At 42.4% G+C, this 19,205-nt stretch overlaps 1 protein-coding gene across 2 annotated transcripts in view; it reads left to right on the plus strand.

The window, feature by feature from the left end:
- PROM1 (prominin 1) overlaps nt 1-17,560 on the plus strand; it is an 85,931-nt gene extending 68,371 nt beyond the window's left edge. For both annotated transcript variants that reach the window (XM_027103297.1, XM_027103296.1), the window contains 12 exons: nt 1,205-1,308; nt 3,565-3,649; nt 5,188-5,334; nt 6,015-6,086; nt 7,076-7,168; nt 9,078-9,131; nt 9,769-9,849; nt 9,953-10,021; nt 12,748-12,840; nt 15,958-16,076; nt 16,666-16,690; nt 17,158-17,560. In XM_027103297.1, the coding sequence (XP_026959098.1) occupies nt 1,205-1,308; nt 3,565-3,649; nt 5,188-5,334; nt 6,015-6,086; nt 7,076-7,168; nt 9,078-9,131; nt 9,769-9,849; nt 9,953-10,021; nt 12,748-12,840; nt 15,958-16,076; nt 16,666-16,690; nt 17,158-17,187 (972 nt within the window). In that variant the 3' untranslated portion in view covers nt 17,188-17,560. The remainder of the gene's footprint in view (nt 1-1,204; nt 1,309-3,564; nt 3,650-5,187; nt 5,335-6,014; nt 6,087-7,075; nt 7,169-9,077; nt 9,132-9,768; nt 9,850-9,952; nt 10,022-12,747; nt 12,841-15,957; nt 16,077-16,665; nt 16,691-17,157) is intronic.
- The last annotated feature ends 1,645 nt before the right edge of the window (nt 17,561-19,205 follow it).

Below are 19,205 nucleotides of genomic sequence, written 5' to 3' on the forward strand. Positions count from 1 at the left end.
TGAAGGGTCAACTGTATTTTTTTTTTTAATGTAAGTGAAATCAGTACCAGGAATTAAGCCTTGCTCGTCAATGTTGATTGTAATATTTGGGGAGAATACAATTCCCCTCAGCAGTAGTTCCCAAATGCAGAACATCAGAGGATAAGTTCCCGGGTTCCTTCTATACCTCAAGAGGTTTCTGACCTTTCACATAACTTCCCAGATGACAGTTGCCCACACAGATGGTTTGAGGGTCGTAAATTTGAAGTGAAAGAGACTGATAAATGACACACCTCATAGCTGAGGGTTGTCCCTGGTGGAAATCTGACGAGGTAGTTGGGAATTGAATGCAATTCACTTTCTCCATCTAAGACCAACTACTTCACACTCTAGAGCACCAGGTGCAAGTTTAGCTTCATTAGTTAATGAGGAAGTTTTGATCTACATGTCTGTCTTCTAACTTTGGCTTTCCAGTGTTTTTCTCTAGATTCTGATTTTAAAAATATATTTGTTTTCCTATTTTATTGTATATATTTTTTCACCTCAAATCTGTTATAAAATCAGGTGAATGCTTGCTAAAATAAACCAGTTGTGGTGGTGGTATTTTAATTACTCAGTTGGTTGAAGAAAATTAAATCGGGATAATTTGTCAAATTATCTCCATTTGGCCTCTTGATAAAAAATAATAATAACACATCAAACCAGATGTGTCATCATCTTTTGTACTGTGTTAAATTGTGAAAAAGGAATTCTTAAAAAATAGAGGATATTTTGAAACCATTTACACTCCGTAAGTGTATATACAGTCATGTACCAATTAGCCCACCTTAAATATACATAATATGAAGTCAAAGATTGTGCCCCATTTAATTCCTTTTGTCTAGAGGGAAGTAGTGAAGATCTGGGTCTACTGCTTCATGGTTTTCTATTAGATATTCTGAATCAAATTATCTATTTTTCTCCCATTTCTAATGTGTTTATTTTACTAAAATGAAATGTTCCCCCCCAAAAGTAGTCCCAATAATTCCTACTAATGCTATCCAGTGGTCGATATCTTTATTCCAATCACGCTATTATTTTCTAGTTTTAAGTTGAAAGTCAATGAGGAAAATCATGGTATAAAAATCCCCCAGATGCCGTATATTGAACAGAATATTCATTTTATTATATGCATGTAAGTTAGTATAAAACTGTCTTTAAAAAAAAGTTTTTTAATTTGTTCTAGGTTTTGGACACGCCATATTTACTAAATGCCAATTGGAAATACTATCTCTCTGGCATGGTATTTAACAAACCAGATATTCATCTCACTTTTGAACAAGTTTACAGGTATAAGTAATTGCATCATGCATTTTTTGCTACTTAGAATGTTGTGTTTTTACAATGAGAATTTTGCTTTCAACATGTCTTTAATTTTAACGGTCAACTTTCCAGTTTTAGAAGTAAGCTGTTCTCTGGTCTTAGCAGTAAGACCAAAAAGATAATCCTTTCCCTGAAAGCCTTCTAGGCCTTAGGATGGTACTGTCCCAAGCCGCCCTGTCTTAATTACTAGAATTCACTGGTAACAGTGACCTAAAATGCATTCTTGTTTAAGAATCACCCTGCCCCAAGTAAATGCCATATAACAAGAATTCATTGGATGGGTCTGTTGATGGAAATAGTCAGTAAACATGGGAATTCCCTGGAGGTTCAGTGGTTACAACTCGGCGCTTTCACTGCCAGGGCCCAGGTTTAATCCCTGGTCAGGGAACTAATATCCCGAAAGCCATGGTGTGGCAAAAAAAAAAGAAAAAGAAAAAACTCAATAAACAGTCTGTAATAGGAATAGAAAAGAGTTTTATTTGAGCCAAACTGGTGACTATAGCCCCAGAGACAGCCTCACAGATAGCTCTGAGGAATTGTTCCAGAGAACCATGGCTTTCAGAATAGTTTTATATCTTGTCAGAACAAAGAACATTAAACAAGTCAGGGATACATTCATTAAAGGTTTCAAAAAAAAAAAAAAAACAGATCAGGATATACACAATGAATCACTGTGGCCTTGGCACCTGGGAAGGGAGTCTTATCATCAAAGGAGTACCAACATAGATGTCCCAGGGAGGGAGATATTTAATCTTTATTTTTAACATGGACATTCTTTACTTCTGGTCAATGCACCCTTTTCTTTCATAATTAAAGCCGATGTACAGTGTGTGTTTGACAGGCCACAAACAGCTTGTTTTAGTTAGCATAAAATTTGAGTTAAATCATGTAGAAGCCAGAATGACTTCCCGAGACCTCAATATGTGAACATTTCTTTCGTCAGGTCCAAATCTCAGACATGCTAATTGCAATGCAACTGGAGATCCAGGCTGTACAGTCAGGCTGCCTGGGCTCCAGTCCTGGCTCTACCACCGGGGCCTTTGTGATCTTGGGCAGTTCCACTTCCTGTCGCTTCAATAGGGATGATGACAATAGTAATCTGAGTATCACCAGCTCCCCATCACTTCTAGCGAATGAGACAGCAAACAAGCGGCACAGGTGTCAATCACTCACACCTCGCCTCCATGGCAGGCAATGGTCATCAACTGTGGTCTTCTGCTTTGCCCAGAGGGTCACAGGAGCCTTCTCAACAGCATGTTCTCGGTAGACATTTTCAATTCATTGGAGTTTCTGTGCACAGTTAATCCATCCCTAGGCTCAGAGGAGGCCGAGCTCCTTGGCCTGGTCTGCCGGCTCTTTGTGATTCTGGCTCCCGTGGAACTCTCTGGTCTTACCTCTGTTGGTTAGTGTATCAGACTCTCTGTTCCAATGCCAACCCACTTGGGGCTCCCTGGAGAGGAGTATCCCACCTCTTGGGGATGTGGGAAAGTTGCTTCTCCCAGGCATCCCTTGGGACTGGAGGGCCTTGGCTACTGCACAAGGAAGAGGCGCCCCAGGAAGTGGCCATCTGGGTAGCAAGGATATGCATCAGATAAGGCCACCCTGCTTAGCTCCTCCGAGGAAGCGTTTGTCACGTTTTAAAGAAGCACGGAGAAGTGAGGCCAAGTTAGGTTTATAGCCGAAGTGGACCGACCGTTTGGATGTTTGTTGCCCCCTCCCTATCTCCATCCTACCTTGAGTCCAACCTTAGGTTTAGTAGGTAAGCTCAACCCTGGAAATATGGAGGGAGATGGTCTGGCAGGGGCTTGATAAAGTTTTAATCTTTTATGAAATCTTTTAATGATAGTGCTTTGTAACTTACCTCTTTCTGACATCTGTTGTTTCTTTAGATTAGAGTTTATTTCTTCCCAATTTGTAAACTTGTTATTACAGCACTGGAAAGAACACAAAGGACACATAGAAGGATGTAGTATTTACCAGTCCTAGTGTATCTGTTGCAAACATGGGACATGTAGTAAAACAGGGAACGAAGTGAGGAACGGCGGGCACCCGGGGGTTCGTGCAGCCACTGGTGATGGCCTTCTGTGTCCACACCCAGATGCCACGTCTGTGGTCACAGATTAAACAAAGACGAACAGTTCACCTTTCTCTCCATCCTTAGCAGTGGACAGAGGTAGCCACAACTGCCTTTCTGGATCCTGATTTCTCTGTTTATTCCCTCAGTGATTGCAAAGAAAATAAAGGCATTTATGCCACACTTAAGCTAGAGAACACCTACAATATCAGTGAACATCTCAGCATTAAAGAGGTGAGTAATTAGAACCAATCAGAAAATTAACATTTCTTTACTAAATTCAGTTGTCTTTATTTTTTTTTATGAAAGTCACATAAGATAAAAATTAACCATTTTAAAGTGACTTTAGTACATTTGCAAGGCTATGCAACTCTCACCTCTACCTAATTCCAAAACATTTGCATCACCCCCGACCAGTTGACTTTCTTGAGGCATGAGTTTCTCTAGCAGATGATGGAAGATCCTCTCCAGGGGCCTTCCTGCAGACACTTCACAGGGAAAGAGTTTATCCTTTGAGTGTCCCTGTTCCTGGAGGCACAAACCCCACTTGTTTCCCAGGGATACTGACTCTCCCAGACCAGCCATCCTTTTCTGTCACATCCCTGAGTGGGGACAAGAACCGTGGCCCACAGAGTCCTCACTCCTTATGAATGATGGCTGTGGCCCCAGGGCTCCCAGATAGGCCTTTAACAAGAGACAGAGTGGCAACAAGGATGGAAGGGACAGAGGGAATGAATGACCTCTCCTCCTCCTTTTCCCAGACCGGCACCCAAGCCTTGAGTGTTCAGACTCCAAGGAGAGATCCCTGTAGAGCACACTGGCTGGAGGAAGGGGCAAGGGGGCTTCAGCAGCCCGGGCCTAGGGCACCCTTAGCCTAGGCTGTGTCCACTCCCTCATACCTGGAGGCCTTCTGGCCTTCTCAGCTGTGCAGGAGAGAATCTAAGGAACCTTGTTTCTTCTGGGCTTCTGATATAGAAGCGATTACTGAGGAAAATCAAGGGGAGAAGTTGTCCCCCAAACCCCATGGCTTACCCACTGAGGCATCACAGAAGGCTTCCAGGGTTGCCATGAGGCCACAACAGCCTGATGATTTTCAGATGTGAGAGGTTTATTTGAAAGCTGTATACAAATTTCGGATTCTCTTCCGTAAATATAGCTTGCATGTATTTATAAATAAAATATAACGTTGCCAAGCAAGCCCTAATGGATGCCCTCTACTCATTTGCTCATTATGCCATGTGCCATTTTCTTGTTGCACCATGATGAGTAGGGTGGGAGAGGCCCCAAGTCATGAACCACGTTCCCGTTGATCTCAAGTCTCTCTATTACCCAAGTCCAGTGCATGCTGCCTCCTTCCCCTGGAAAGCAGCCTGCCCAGCCCCTTTCAGCATCTCTGTTTGTCAAGACTTGCTCAGAAGTCACCTCCTCTCTGTTGCCCTCCCCAGCCTCCTGCCTTGAAAGGCTCTGCCCCTGGTGTCCCAATGCATTTCATGTGCCTTTATCACGACACTGCCTCTTCCCTTTGAGATCTTTGAGGGTAGAGATGCAATATGATTTTGTTTTGCATTCCACCTCCTCACATAGTGCTTGGCATAGGGCAGGGAGGCGGGGAAGGAATGGGAGGGGAGAGAAGAGGACCGGGAAGAAACGCCAGTCAGGTACATGTGTATTTGTTTTGGCCAGTGTAATTTTATTGCTCTTTTAAAGCATTAAGTAGGTGATGTTTTTGGAGAAGAGTGGATTTATTTATATCTTTCCTTTTTATTATGCAGCATACCGGAAACATAAATAATAATTTTGAAAATATGAATATAAGAATTGACAATATAGTTCTGCTGGATGAGGCAGGAAGAAGAAACCTTATGAATTTCAGTTCTTCAGGAATAGACAAAATAGACTATGGTGCCTTCATGGCTGCGGTATGACCCATATGTTCGCACTTGATCTTTTGGGGAAAAGTTAGGGCATCGTGTGTGTGTGTGTGTGTGTGTGTGTGTGTGTGTATAGATATATAATATTTTTTGTTTGTTAGTTTTTTGTTCTTATTTCTGTTTTTTTATGGAGATGAGATTCACTCGACATGAAATTAACTCTTTTACCAAGTGAGCAATTCACTAGAATTTAGTATAATCACAATGTTAAATAACTATCATCTCTATCTAGTTCCAAAGCACCTTCATCACCCCAAAAGAAAGCCCCAATCCCATTAAGCAATTGCTCCCCATTTCCCACTCCCAACCCCTGGCAACCATCACTCTGTGTTCAGTTTCTGTGAATTTACCTATGTTGGATATTTCATATGAATGGACTCATACAGTATGTGACCTTTTGTGTCTGATAACCTTAACTGGTCTGTTTCATGTAGCCCAAGTTTTTTGAGATTCATGTACATTGCAGCATGTATCAGTATTTTATTTCTCTTTATGGTTGAATACAAATAATACTGTGTGTATAAACAAGAATGCAGATGTGTCTAGCCTTAGAGTGTCTAGCCTTAGTTTATGGTTGTGGACTCATGTTCACTCTGTTGCTTATTAAAATGCTGTTAAGGTTCAAAAATCCCATATCCATAACACAACTTTTTACACCTCTTTTGTAGACTGGGAAAAATCCCACAAAAGTGAATCTTTTATCATTTGCAAATGATCTAGAAGTAAAAGCCAACCATTTGGTGAGTTCAAACGGTCCGGCTCAAGGCTGTCATTGTCGTAGATGTGAAATGTCAGTACCGTCCTTAGAGAAGCTATGGGAAGAGGTTCCTTGTACCACAAGTAACCCTTGTTTAAACACGCCGCTCTGTGCATGTTAAAAGTTCCCATCAACAGCCATTGCCACATGGCACCACAGTCCGTGAGCGTGTGAAGGTTCCCAGGGCAGCTTCAGGGTGCAGGCTCTTCCCAGCCTCTGCTCGTGGTGCTGCTGCCCTCACTGCTTGAGCACCGGACCTGCTTTCACTCCGTCCACCCCTCCACTGCCAAACACCTGCAATGTAGGGAATGGTAACTGAGGACATGGGAGGGACATCCCGTTTGGTGCTTTGCATCGCCAATAATGAGCGGATAAGGGAGGGCAAAGACACCATCCAAGCCCCATAAGCTTCCCCATTACCAGCTTCTCTGCTGGTTGGTGACTAATGGCTGTAACTGGTCCCTTTCACAAAGCGGCAGACCTGGACTCTGGGGGAAGACCAGGATTTAAATCCTGAGTCAGCCTCTTCCTAACTGTGGGAACTTAGAAACAATATTTCACCCGTATGTGCCTCAGTTTCCTCATCTGTTAAATGGAGGCAGTAGTAACGCTTGTTAGACGTTACTATACTAAAAACGATTTAAGTGTGGGTTAAATAAAATTTCTCAGTTGATTGAGCCTTGGTTTTCTCATCTGTAAAATGGAGCTATAGCTACTGTAAAGCGGCTTTACAGTGGCTTTATTATGATGAAGTGAGAGAGAGAGAGAGAGAAGGCAGCCTCAGGCACTCAGAAAGAACCGATGCGGGTGGGTTATTGCTGAGAGTTCATGGTTTGAAGGAGGGTGTCTTGGCACCGTCCCTCCAAGTTCGTCATCATACAAGAAGGGCTGCATACTTCTGTCCTGATTAGAGAGAGTGCTCCAGAGTCTGGAAACAGGTACTAATATTTATTTACTTTATTCTCTTTGTAGCCCCCAGGAAATTTGAAACAGACCCTGAAAAATAATGCAGGAATCTTAAGAAATATTCATCGTGACGAAATCATTCCTTTGCAAAAATTAATGGTAACAATCAACAACCTTTGATATTTCGCTGTGACCTGGGCAAACTCTGTTTCACCTAGCCTGATGATATATTGATATGTCGCACGTAGGTCAAAGTTGGTTGACCTCAGGCTAAGAAACTGAGCTATTTTTTAAATAAATGATAGTAGCTGGGCTTTGAAGAGGACACGTTTTCAATTTTCACCACAGATTTTCTGCCTCTTTGTTGCCTTTTTCCATTTGAGTGTGAACAGTTATTTTAAAAATGTGGTTGCCTCCTCTGTTTTTCTCTTGTTTCCATGGCCTTAAACAGGCTCCCCTAAGCCATGCAGCAGCTGAAGTGCTGGACTCACTCTAACTTAGTTTATTATTATCAAACTCTCTGTCTTCACACCCTGCCATGCAATATGTGAGGCCAGGCGATGTCCTTTCTTTCCACGTTCATTTAGCTCTACTCCCTGTTCCGATGTCCTTTGCCCCTCTCTTCCGTCCAGCTTTCTCACTCTTCCTGTCTTTTCTTTCCTCTCGGCCTTCTGGCTTCTTTCCTCAATGCCAGAAAGGCAGTTTGTAACAGAGAAAGAACATGGGCTCTGGAGTCAGGTCGACCTGATTTCAAATCTTGCTTCTGCCTCTCTGAAGTCTTGTGGCTTTCGGTTTTCTCATCTAAAAATGGTGGGAAGGGTCCTTGCCTCACTGTTAGCTGGCTCTTGGACATGAAGGATCTGACCTCCCAGAGGGACTCTGCAAAAAGAGCCATTATTACTGTGCTTGCATGTGGGAGGGTCATGTTTGCAGTCGTCAAGGGGAAGACTGCGTGGGAACCAGGTTACAGAGTCAGCCTGCTGAGGTTTGAAGAAGCTTATTCGTCCATTTGACTCCAACTTCAGAATCTTCTAGAACTAGTGTTTACCATCTCTCTCTTCATTTTTCCTCCTGCCTTTCTAATTCAGTGGAGTATTCACAAAGTCCTCCTCTACAATTTTCTTACACGGTATGCTGCACTCACCACAGTTCTCTCTCTGCTATACTTTATGCCTAGCACAAATATGTTAACATTTTAAGCTGCTGTTGACATGTTCCTTAAATGCTTTCCTTCAAGTAGACACAGGACTCCTCGGCCTTTTCAGAGTTGGGGCAACCTACAATTAGGCAAGTTGTTCTGTGGATGTGACCTACAATCTAAACCAGAGGTTAGCAAACTGTGGCCCTGAACACTGCAGCCCGTGGGCCCCCTCCGGCCTGCTGCCTGTATTTATTTATTTACTTACTTATTATTTTTTTTATTTTTATTTTGGCCACGCCGTGTGGCTTGCGGGATCTTAGTTCCCTGATCAGGGATCGAACCTGGGTCCCCAGTAGTGGAAGCTCAGAGTCCTAACCACTGGACCACCAGGGAATTCCTCTGCTGCCTGTTTTTACAAATAAAGTTTGACTGGAACACAGCCAGGCCCACCTAGTTGACAGATGATCTGTGGCTGCTTTTGGCTACAAGGGCAAAGTTGAGAGATTAGGACAGGGTATGGTCCACAAAGTCTACAGTATTTACTATCTGGTCCTTAACCGATAACGTTTGCCAATTCCTCATCTAAACCATGCAAATTAAGCCACTCTTGTTGAACAGGTTTTACTGTAAACAATGCCTGCCACTTTGAGCAAACCTGATTCAGAAGAGTTTTGTGGCTACCTTACACATGGTGTGCTGCCCATTGAAGCTCTAGAATATGTATCCCAATTTTCTTCTTCAGCTTTTCTTGTACCCAGATATGTGAGGTACTTATTGTTCCTCGTGTCTGTTGTTTTTTCTCGAATGAAACTATTACAGAGTAAAGTCGGATTTGATGAGTGACTTATGGGTTGGGGGGATACAAAGCATGTGATCTTGCAGCTTCACGTTACAGGTCAGGAAATATGATCTGTGTTTATTCACCAGAGTGCTGTGCACCAAAAATTGAAGGAGCTTCAACAGAAAAGCAGTGGATTGGGGGTAAGGATTTGTTTTCTTTCTCTATCTTGGGGTCTTGTTACAAAAGCACACACAGACTTTCAGAGATGTTGGGTTTTGCAGGTACTTTAAGTAAAATCGAGTCTCAGTTATCCACCCATTTCAAACACCAAATTGGGTTTTCCCACCCTCTCCTTTCTACAAGGACTTCTGTAAATGGAGACCGCATCCTGGCATGTTATGTACACAGGAGAAAGCTGTTTTGGGATGTGTAGGATGCAAGTGTAGGTGGTACATCGGTCACTTTTACAGAGATAATTCTGCTTGACAAACAGCTTCCAAATCTCAGTGCCTTCCACACACAAACTTTCACTCTCACTAGAAAACCAGTACAGTGCCACCCACCATCTGTGCGCCATTGGCCAAAGCAAGTCACAGAGCCAAGCTCATCGTCATGGGGTGGGGACGGTGTTGGCCATCTGTATGTCTTCTTTGGAGAAATGTCTCCCGGGAAGCCAAGCCAGGGAAGGTGTCACCAATCATGAACAGCTAGTAGAGTCTTAACTAGCAAGTCATGGGGGTGTGGGGCTGAGTTAACAGTACTCGCATCAATATGCAAACTGTCTGATGAAATTCTTTTATCACTCGATACCGTGTCGACCGTTGCTGTGTTTTCCAGGTGAAAGTGGCCAATATCATTCGCTTTTTGGATTCTGCTCAGGACTTCATCACAAACCGAATCTCCACAATTATTGCTGAAGTAAGTGGTTATGCCAATAAGTGGGTGTGTGACCATAACTGCATGATCACAGAGGATGGTAGAGTCATTTTAATGGCTTTATTACTCTTTGATGTCTTTCCAGGAAAGTAAGAAGTATGGGAATACGATAATCAGCTACTTTGAACATTATCTGCAGTGGGTCAAAATCTCTGTAAGTGGTTTATCGTTGATGAACATAAGGGGGCTGTGTCTTGGGAGAGTAATTTTCTAGAATAAAATCAGGAGGAAATCAAATTAAATTCACAGAAATTAGACAGAAGGTAAGTAAAAGGACCTTGAATGTAGGAGCCACAAGTGGAGGCACCATAAGACTCAGCACAAGTGTGTCCATGCTGGGCAGCTTCCCGGGCCTGCCCACCGCGGACAGCATGCCCCTTGCATTCTCCCCCATCTCCCTTTGCTCATTGCTGTAGGGATTCTGGTCTCCTCGACTGTGTCTCCCCTGGCAAACCGTGAGCTCCTTACGTTACAGTCCATTTGCAGCCGTGGTTTGTACACGCCCTGGGCAGCACTGAACCTGCTATGTCATTGGTGTATTGGTCGACTAGGGGGCTTAAACAACAGGAGCTTATTTTCTCACAGTTCTGGAGGCTGGAAGTCCAAGGTCAAAGTGTCAGCAGGTTGGTTTCTTCTGAGGTCTTCTTTCCTTGACTTGTCGGTGGCCATCTTCCCCTTGGGTCCCCACGTCGTCTTCCTTCTGTGTCTGTGTCCAGATTTCTTTTATAAAGACACCAGTCCTATTGGATTAGAGTCATCTTAGTGACCTAATTTTACCTGAATTCCCTCTTTGAAGACCCTATCTCCATATACAGTCACATTCTGAGGTACGGGAGGTTAGAACTTTAACATTGGAACCTTTGGGGGACAAAATTCAGTCCATAAAGTTAAGTCTCCATGAATAAATCAGTAGAGAGAAGTGAAGGAGCAGAGTGAAGTTTCCAGTGGCGCATGCAACCGATGGAGAATTATAGTACCTTTTCTCCACACCTTCCCCAGCATTTATTATATGTAGACTTTTTTTTTTTTTTTTTTTTTTTGGTGATACGCCGGCCTCTCACTGTTGTGGCCTCTCCCGTTGCGGAGCACAGGCTCCGGACGCGCAGGCTCAGCGGCCATGGCTCACGGGCCCAGCCGCTCTGCGGCATGTGGGATCTTCCTGGACCGGGGCACGAACCCGTGTCCCCTGAATTGGCAGGTGGACTCTCAACGACTGCGCCACCAGGGAAGCCCTATATGTAGACTTTTTGATGGTGATCATTCTGACTCGTGTGAAGTAATACCACACTGTAGTTTTGATTTGCATTTCTCTAATAATGAGCGATGTTGAGCATCTTTTCATGTGCCTGTTGGCCATCTGTATGTCTTCTTTGGAGAAATGTCTATTTAGGTCTTCTGTCTTTTTGGATTGGGTTGTTTGGTTTTTTTTGTTATTGAGCTGTATAAGTTGTTTGTATATTTTGGAAATTAAGCTCTTGTTGGTCACATCATTTGCAAATATTTTCTCCCATTCCGTAGGTTGTCTTTTTGTTTTATTTATGGTTTCCTTTGCTGTGCAAAAACTTTTAAGTTTAATTAAGTCTCATTGGTTTATTATTGCTTTTGTTTCCATTACTCTAAGGAGAGGGATCCAAAAACTATTGCTGCAATTTATGTCAAAGAGTGTTCTGCCTATGGTTTCCTCTAGGAGTTTTATAGTATCTAGTCTTACATTTAGGTCTTTAATCCCTTTCGAGTTTATTTTTGTATATGGTCTTAGAGAATGTTCTAATTTTATTCTTTTATATGTAGCTGTCCAGTTTTCCCAGCACCACTAATTGAAGAGACTGTCTTTTCTCCATTGTATATTCTTGTCTCCTTTGTCATAGATGAATTGACCATTAGTGCGTGGGTTTATTTCTGGGCTTTCTATCCTCTTGCATTGACCCATATGTACCCTTACCCCACTTTTTATAAAACTAACAGTGAAAAAGCCTATAAAGAGAGTGTATACGGTTGTTTGAGCTTGGAGAAACTTAATGTTATTAATATGGGCTACCTTGTAAGGTAGAGATGGAAGAAAAGGGGGAGGTGAGCCAACCAATAAAGGAAAAGAAATAAGATACACTCCCCACCCCAGGAACTAGCATCTAGCTTCTTGTACTTCCTCCAGAGTTTTTTGAATGAATGAATATAGTTTTCTTAAGCTAATGGGATTGGAGCATCTGTCTGTGATTCATTAAACTTGTTTAGTCTTACCTCAGCAATGAGTACTTTGCTTTCTGTCTTCTAAAACGGAGGTCAGCAGGTCCTGCCATTTTTGTAAATAAAGTTTTATTGGCACACAGCCACACCCATTTGTTCATATATTGTCTGTGGCTGTTTTCGCCCCACCATGGCAGAGTGGAGCAGTTGCGACAGATACATCTCAGCCGAGCCTGCAAAGTCTAAAATATTTACTCTCTGGCCCTTTATAGGAAAAGTCTGCCAACCCCTGTTCTAAAATGTAGACTTATTCATTACCTAACTTTCCACTTTCTTCCCACATCCTTTGTCAGACTACAAAGGCGGCGGGTAAGAAACTAAGACTGAGGCACTGTGCTGACCACATATACTCTTTAAGTCTCTGCAGAGTCCAGCAAGATGGGTCTTACTTTTCCAAATAACAAACCAGGGAACTAAAAACCGAGGCTCAGAGAGAATCGGCGTCTTCCTTTCAAGTACATACTTTTTTATGTCGTAGAACTCATCCACAGAAATCAGCCATCAGCTCCGTATCCAGAGGGCCTAAGGATTCTTTCTGTGAACAGGCCAGAAGGGAATAGGGTGTTTAATTTTATTCTTGTGGAATTTTGTGGGTGCGGCTCCATCTAAGTTTGCCTGTTTTTCTTACCCCCATAGATCACTGAGCAAATGGCAGCCTGCAAACCAGTGGCCACCGCTCTAGATTCGGCTATTGATGTCTTTCTGTGCAGCTACATTATTGACCCCCTGGTAAGAATTTCATCTTTCAAAAGAAGAAAACACAGTAAACTCATTATCTTTGATTTTTTTTTTCAGATGGTAGTTCACACTATAATATAAAATAGGTTTCTGCTTGGGTCTGTTACAGTTGTAGAATCCAAGACCTAAGATCTAAAATGTAGATGAATGTGTTCTGACACTAATAAGCTAGAAAAGTCAAAGTCCTCGCTGCGTATCTTCACTCCTTACTTGAATTTTATTTACAGAAGTCAAGAGACCCTCATGAAGAAAACTGTTTGTCTGAAATAATTAGAAAGGAACATCACTGGTGTGCAGGGTGCCAATATTCCAAAGGACTCTTAGTGCAGCTATATATGTAACCCTAAAGCTATAGCAAACTTAGTTTAATTTTTGAGTTAACAGCCCTTTGAGATGTTACCATTGGGCTGGTAAGTTCCAGTTAACCAAGTTTATTCCTCAGCTCTGTTCACTCCTCGATATACACTGACTCTCTCTATGAGTCAATCCTCTCATTCCCTTCACTTAAAGCACCTCAGTTGCTCACTGTTAATATCACGGGAAGGATCAGCATCCTTAATGTCATGCTCTAGGCCCTGCATGATTGGGTACCTGCCCATTGGCACATTTTGTACTATTTGATCACTTTTCTCTCTGTGCTTCAGTGTTTTCTTTCATCTCTTTATATATTCCAATAAAGATGTTAAAAAAAAATCTAGATTTCCCCACCCCAGGGCCTTTGCATATGCCAGTTCCGCTGCCTAGAAATTAGACACAAGCTCCTTCTCCCTCTGTTTCTCTCTCATTCTTCCCCTCTACACCCATATCCCACCTAGCTGACTCCTCTAGGTCTTATAATATAATGGTTGAGAACACAGACTCTGAATTCAAATTCCACTTCTACATTTTCTGAACTCCGTGACATGGAAAAATTATTTATCTTTTCTGAGCTTCTTCACCTTAATAGGGTTGTTCTGATGGTTCAAAGAGAGACTACATGGAAAGCCCTTAACACCTTTCCTGGTACATTAACACACTCCATAAATGTTCGCTGTTATTAGCTGTTATTCTGTTTTTGAGTCCTAGCTCAAACATATCTTTTTTTCCGGGAAGGTTTTTCTGATCTTCCCAACTCCATTTGGCTCCCTTTTGTACACTCCCATGGAACTTTCTGCTTTTCCTGTAGAGATGTTTTTGCTGTTTGTATTGTACATTGGTGTGGCTCTTTGGTAAGACCTGTCCCCCGCAACACACACTACACTCTGAACTCCGTGAGCACGAGCTGCGTGTTCACTGCTGTGACCCTGTCATCTGGAGTTGTCTGGCACAGGCCGTAAGGATGATCAGATAGCTGCCTGTCACAGTACATTCAGAGTGCTCTATTGGTCCATCTCTCTGTTCCATTATCACTTGTCTCTCTGGGAGGGACTTTTGTACCTGGATGGAAATGATCCTCACACTTTCCCAGCCATGCAGATCCCCCGCCTTGGTCTCCTGGCTGCTTCCCTCCCCTCCTGACTTTGTACCCTTTTGTCTGCTGCTTGGAGCCCCTGCTGAGGGCTTTGAGTAAAGCCCTCATTAGGGGAGCCCTAGGTTAGTTAGGCTGGTTCATTCTGAACTGCTCTCCTTGTGCCCAGTCTCCACTGCCTGCCGCAGCCAGTCAGATCACCCAACTAGCAGGTGCCTCTCCAAAACCATCGGGGACCACTGGAGGGGAGGCCTGAAGGATGCTCAGGAAGACTGTAGGCTAGAGCTTTGTAGCAGGTGGTTTAAAGAGTAAGGAAGAGTTCTGGCCTTTGGCTCAGCCAGGAAAATAGACTCCTGGCTGGCAAACATGTTTCTTTTATACCTTGATTGTACCCAGAAGGAAAGGAATGGTTGTCATAAAGCTCTAAGCCTCTCAAAACAAGGTTGAAAGTGTAGAAATCTACCAATAAAAGAATATGTGGGAAAGGAGAACAAATTTACTGAAAATTCTGGGCCAAGTGATGCCTCTCTGTCCAACGCTAAACTCAACCAGGAACAGAGCAGAAGCGCAGTGGCTGAGACATGAGGGTCTGGGCGGTTGTTTTTATGTCCGAGCTGCCTTTTACCTCCCAGTGGGCTGGGGAGGGCTGCTCTAGTGTTACAGGGTTATCCTAAGGCAGGGGCCACAGACTTGAGCCTCTACAAAGATCTGGAAGGTTGTAGATTTACAAAACAGGCCAAGACCAGACGCTGGCTAGTGTCTGGTACCCACAGAGCCATACTGGTTGTGCACAGCCATCTCTGTTCTGATTGGTGGGTCAGGTTAAGTAATGTTGGGTATCACCCCTGTAAGAGCTAGTGGTATGGCCTGCAACAGACTGAGGACAGATACCCCTCTTGAAGGAAGAACCATCACTCAGCTGCAGCTGATGTTGCCTTGTGGGAACGAGGGCTCAGCATTACGAGTTCCGACTTGAGACTTTTAGAGAAAAGACGTAAAGCCAGGTTTCTGTGTGACATCTGACTTAGGAGTACAGGCAGCTGTCTTTTAAAAAATACTTTAACATTATTTTTTAGGCAGAACAGGATTGAATTCAGCCCATGACCATCCTTAAAGATTGGTTAAATTCATCATGGAACGTTTGTTGGGGGCATCGTTATGTACCAAGCATTGCATCTGTTTTCTTCACACAATAGTGTTATGGGATGAGGATGCTGCCAATCCCACTGTTCAGAGGCAGAGCAAAGCCAGGAAGTTGAATGAACAACCCTCACATCAAAACAACTCAGAGAAGGATCTGAGCTCAGGCCTGCAGGCTGTCCATGCTCTTATGGCTGGCCTCAAAGCCGGGGGCCATCGAGTGGGATGGTTAGCTGTTGTTTGGGGGTGCCTTAGATGCTAAACCTTGCTTCAGCACTTGCTGCCTCTGTTCCTCATTTATAAAATAAATATAACAATAGGATCTATTCAAGGTTTTCAGAAAGATGGAATGAATTATAATAATAGGTAGCACTTCACACAGTGGCCAGCTCATCTTAAGTTCACAAAATTAGAATCCATTAAAAAAACTGCAAAATAAAGTTATTTTCCCCAAGCCAGTGTTGTTTTCCATTTCCCATCTTCAAGCATCTAATCCTCATGATTTTCCTTTTTCCCCGCAGAATTTGTTTTGGTTTGGTATAGGAAAAGCTACCGCATTTTTACTTCCGGCTATCATTTTTGCCGTAAAGCTGGCTAAGTACTACCGTCGAATGGATTCTGAAGATGTATATGACGATGAGTAAGTAGACAAGAGGCTGGGGAATCATTTTCTAAGTGGCGCTACCTTCTGAGCACTTGCTAAAGAACGGCTCTGATGCGATTAAACTTGATTTTTTTTTTTTTATGATTACAACTATATGACATTCTTTTTTTTTAATTTATTTTTTTATACAGCAGGTTCTTATTAGTTATCCATTTTACACATATTAGTGTAATAGGTCATCTCTATTCAGATGAAATTTTTATACTGGTTTTCTTATGCTTATTTTAACTTTTTTTCCCCTTGTTTAATCGTCTCAGCTTCCTTAATCAGCCTTCTTATTTCTCGTTTGCAGTTCCTCTGTCTCAGGGACTTGGCACTTTACTTTATAACTGTTTTTACTATAACTGTTTTCATTTTGGCTCCGTGGTCCACCCTTCACTCTGTGCCTGGTGAACTTGTATTCAAAATGTGTTCATTCTGACTTCATTTACCTCCTTCTTAATATGTGTTTCTCCTGAATTTGCTTTTTCAGCATCTGTATTAGATTAAAAAGGTGGGGGAATGCAGCTGTTGAGCTGTAATTGTAATTGAAAAATCATTTTATCTCCTTTTTTGTGTTTTATAGTGTTGAAACTATACCCATGAAAAAAGTAAGCCTTTTCTTTTTTAAGCCATATTTATAAGGTGGGACTGGGGAGGGCTTTATTATTAGATGACAAACTTTTAAAACTAAAATAATAACATTAAATTACATAACAACAACAAATATGCCCGGATAAAAATAAATGCTGATGCCTCTTAAAATGAGAGCTGGCACATGGAGAATCCCAAAGACATCCTTGTTGAATGAATGAAAATCATCTATGTTAAATTTACTACTATATAAAATGTTTGTTTGGATCTTTGGTTTTTTAAAGGGAAGAAAATGTAAATATACTTTTTTACTTTCTTTATAGATTTAACAAATTGTTATATACTTTTTACGACCATTACATTGTCTTTGTAATCCATGATGTAAATGCTTCATCTTAGAAATAACATGGTGTTTTTGGTGCATTTATTTTTGTTACAGTATGGAAAATGCTAATATTGGTTCCCGTAGACATCAAGCCTCCAGTATGGAAAATGCCAGTATTGGTTCTCGTAGACATTGAGGCACCCAGACAAATTGAACAAAGTTTTTAAACAGCTCCAACTGCATGAGTTCATGACCTGCAGCATCTCCAAATATTGGGAAAGAAACCTTCTGTTCAGGAGCTTACAGAGTTCAGTGAGGTCACACGGAGTACGCACTGACCGGCCTAAGAGTGGAAAGCGCACACGCCTATTTTTTAGAAGTTTTACTTTAATCATCTGAGCCTTCTATGAAAATTTAAATATGTAAAACATTCATGAATTCCCAGTTTAGCCTTTGGAGCAAGACAGGAATTTGGGCACATTTCGTCCAATGGGAACTTCGACTCCTAGTTAGACAAAGTCCAGAAAATAGCAAATCTGTGTGTGAACAATAAAAGAATGATTTCAGAATTATGACTCTAATCCTCTTATTGAAAAATAGATCTAAACTACAGATGTCAATGAAGTCTCTGTAGTATTTTCTTAGAGCGGCTGTAACACATCACACAAACCGAGTGGCTTAAAGCAATGTGTTCTTGAACTTTTATGGAGGCCGGAAGTCTGAAATCAACATGTCAGCAGAGTTGGTTCCTCTCAGAGAGCCTGAGGGAGAGTCTGTTCCGGGCCTTTCACTGAGATTCCAATGACTGCTGCCAATCCTTGGCCTTCCTTGGCTTGTAGTTGTATCACTCCAATCTCTGCCTCTGTCTTCACATGGAGCTTCCCTTTGTGTGTGTGTGTCCCAATTCCCCTTATCTCCTAAGGAGACCAGTCACTGGGTCAGGGCCCATCCTAAGCAAGAATGAGCTCACCTTCATTTCATCGTATCTGCAAACAACCTATTTTCAAACATTCACAGGTTCTAGGTGAACATAAATTTGGTGGCGGGGTGGGTGGCCGGGAGGAGATTATTCCCCCACACACACACACAGTCACCCAACAACAATAGCAAATAGCCAAAGAGATAGAGAAGTGGACACGAAAGAAAGTGACACTGTACACACAGAAATTAAGGTAAATTACCAAAATCAGAAATGGCAGAAAATAAAAAAATGTTAGTAGACATACACAAAATAGTGACTCATTCCCCTCTTAATTTTAACCTTTAAGATTTGTCTGTATCTAAGAGCACATTAATAACCCACTGCATGTGTCAATCAATTGTCTCTGCATCTAACCCAGTGATGCCAGCCCCTGCTACACAATGGATTCACCTGAGGGGGGATCTTTTTAAAATTACTGATGTTTGGGTCCCATCCCAAGAGATTCTTATGTAGCTGGTTAGGGATGTGGCTTGAGCATGTGGATTTAAAATGTTTCCCAGGTGATTGTGATGTACAGCCAGGGTTGAGAAACACTGCCTCTGGTTAATTAAATCAGAATTTCTGAGATGTATCCCAGGTAATTCTCATGTGTAACCTGGGTTGAGAATTACTGGTACAGCTTCTACATGCATTTCATCTGATTTATATATATATATTCATTGATCATCTACTATGTCCCAAGCACTGTGCAAGACACTGGATGGGGGAGAGGTGAGCTAACAGACAAGATCCAGCCTCCTAGGAGCTCAGTGTCAGTGGTGGAAACCAAGACGACCCATTTGATGAGTATATGAGAGACACAGAAGGCTGTGGGGTGGTGGAAGTCAGGGGAGGGTTCTTGCCGTTGAATTTCTGAAAAATATGTGCGTGAGAAACCTATGACACATTTAACAAATCTGTTTCTTATGAAGGTTCTGTGCCTTTCACTTGTCCCCTCCTGTAATCCTCACTGCATCCCATGAGGTCAGCAGTTTTAGTTCTAATTATAAACGAAGTGGCCTGAAGCCTACGGAAGTGAGTTGTCCAATATCACCCAGCTCATAAGTGTTTGGGTCAGAAGATGATCCAGGTCCCCCAGATTCCATAGCTCCTGGCTGTCTTGTTGAATTTGTTCCGTTAGCACTAACCTTAGTGCTCTGTTGCCTCTGCTTAGTCATGCTGGCTTTGCATCTTTTGTAAAAGAATGTTGCCTACAGCCTGAAATATACAGGAGAGCCCATTCTCA

Source organism: Aethalodelphis obliquidens, unplaced genomic scaffold (assembly GCF_003676395.1).
Source record: "Aethalodelphis obliquidens isolate GAN/ISIS:26980383/991018 unplaced genomic scaffold, ASM367639v1 scaffold6, whole genome shotgun sequence".
NCBI lineage: Eukaryota > Metazoa > Chordata > Mammalia > Artiodactyla > Delphinidae > Aethalodelphis > Aethalodelphis obliquidens.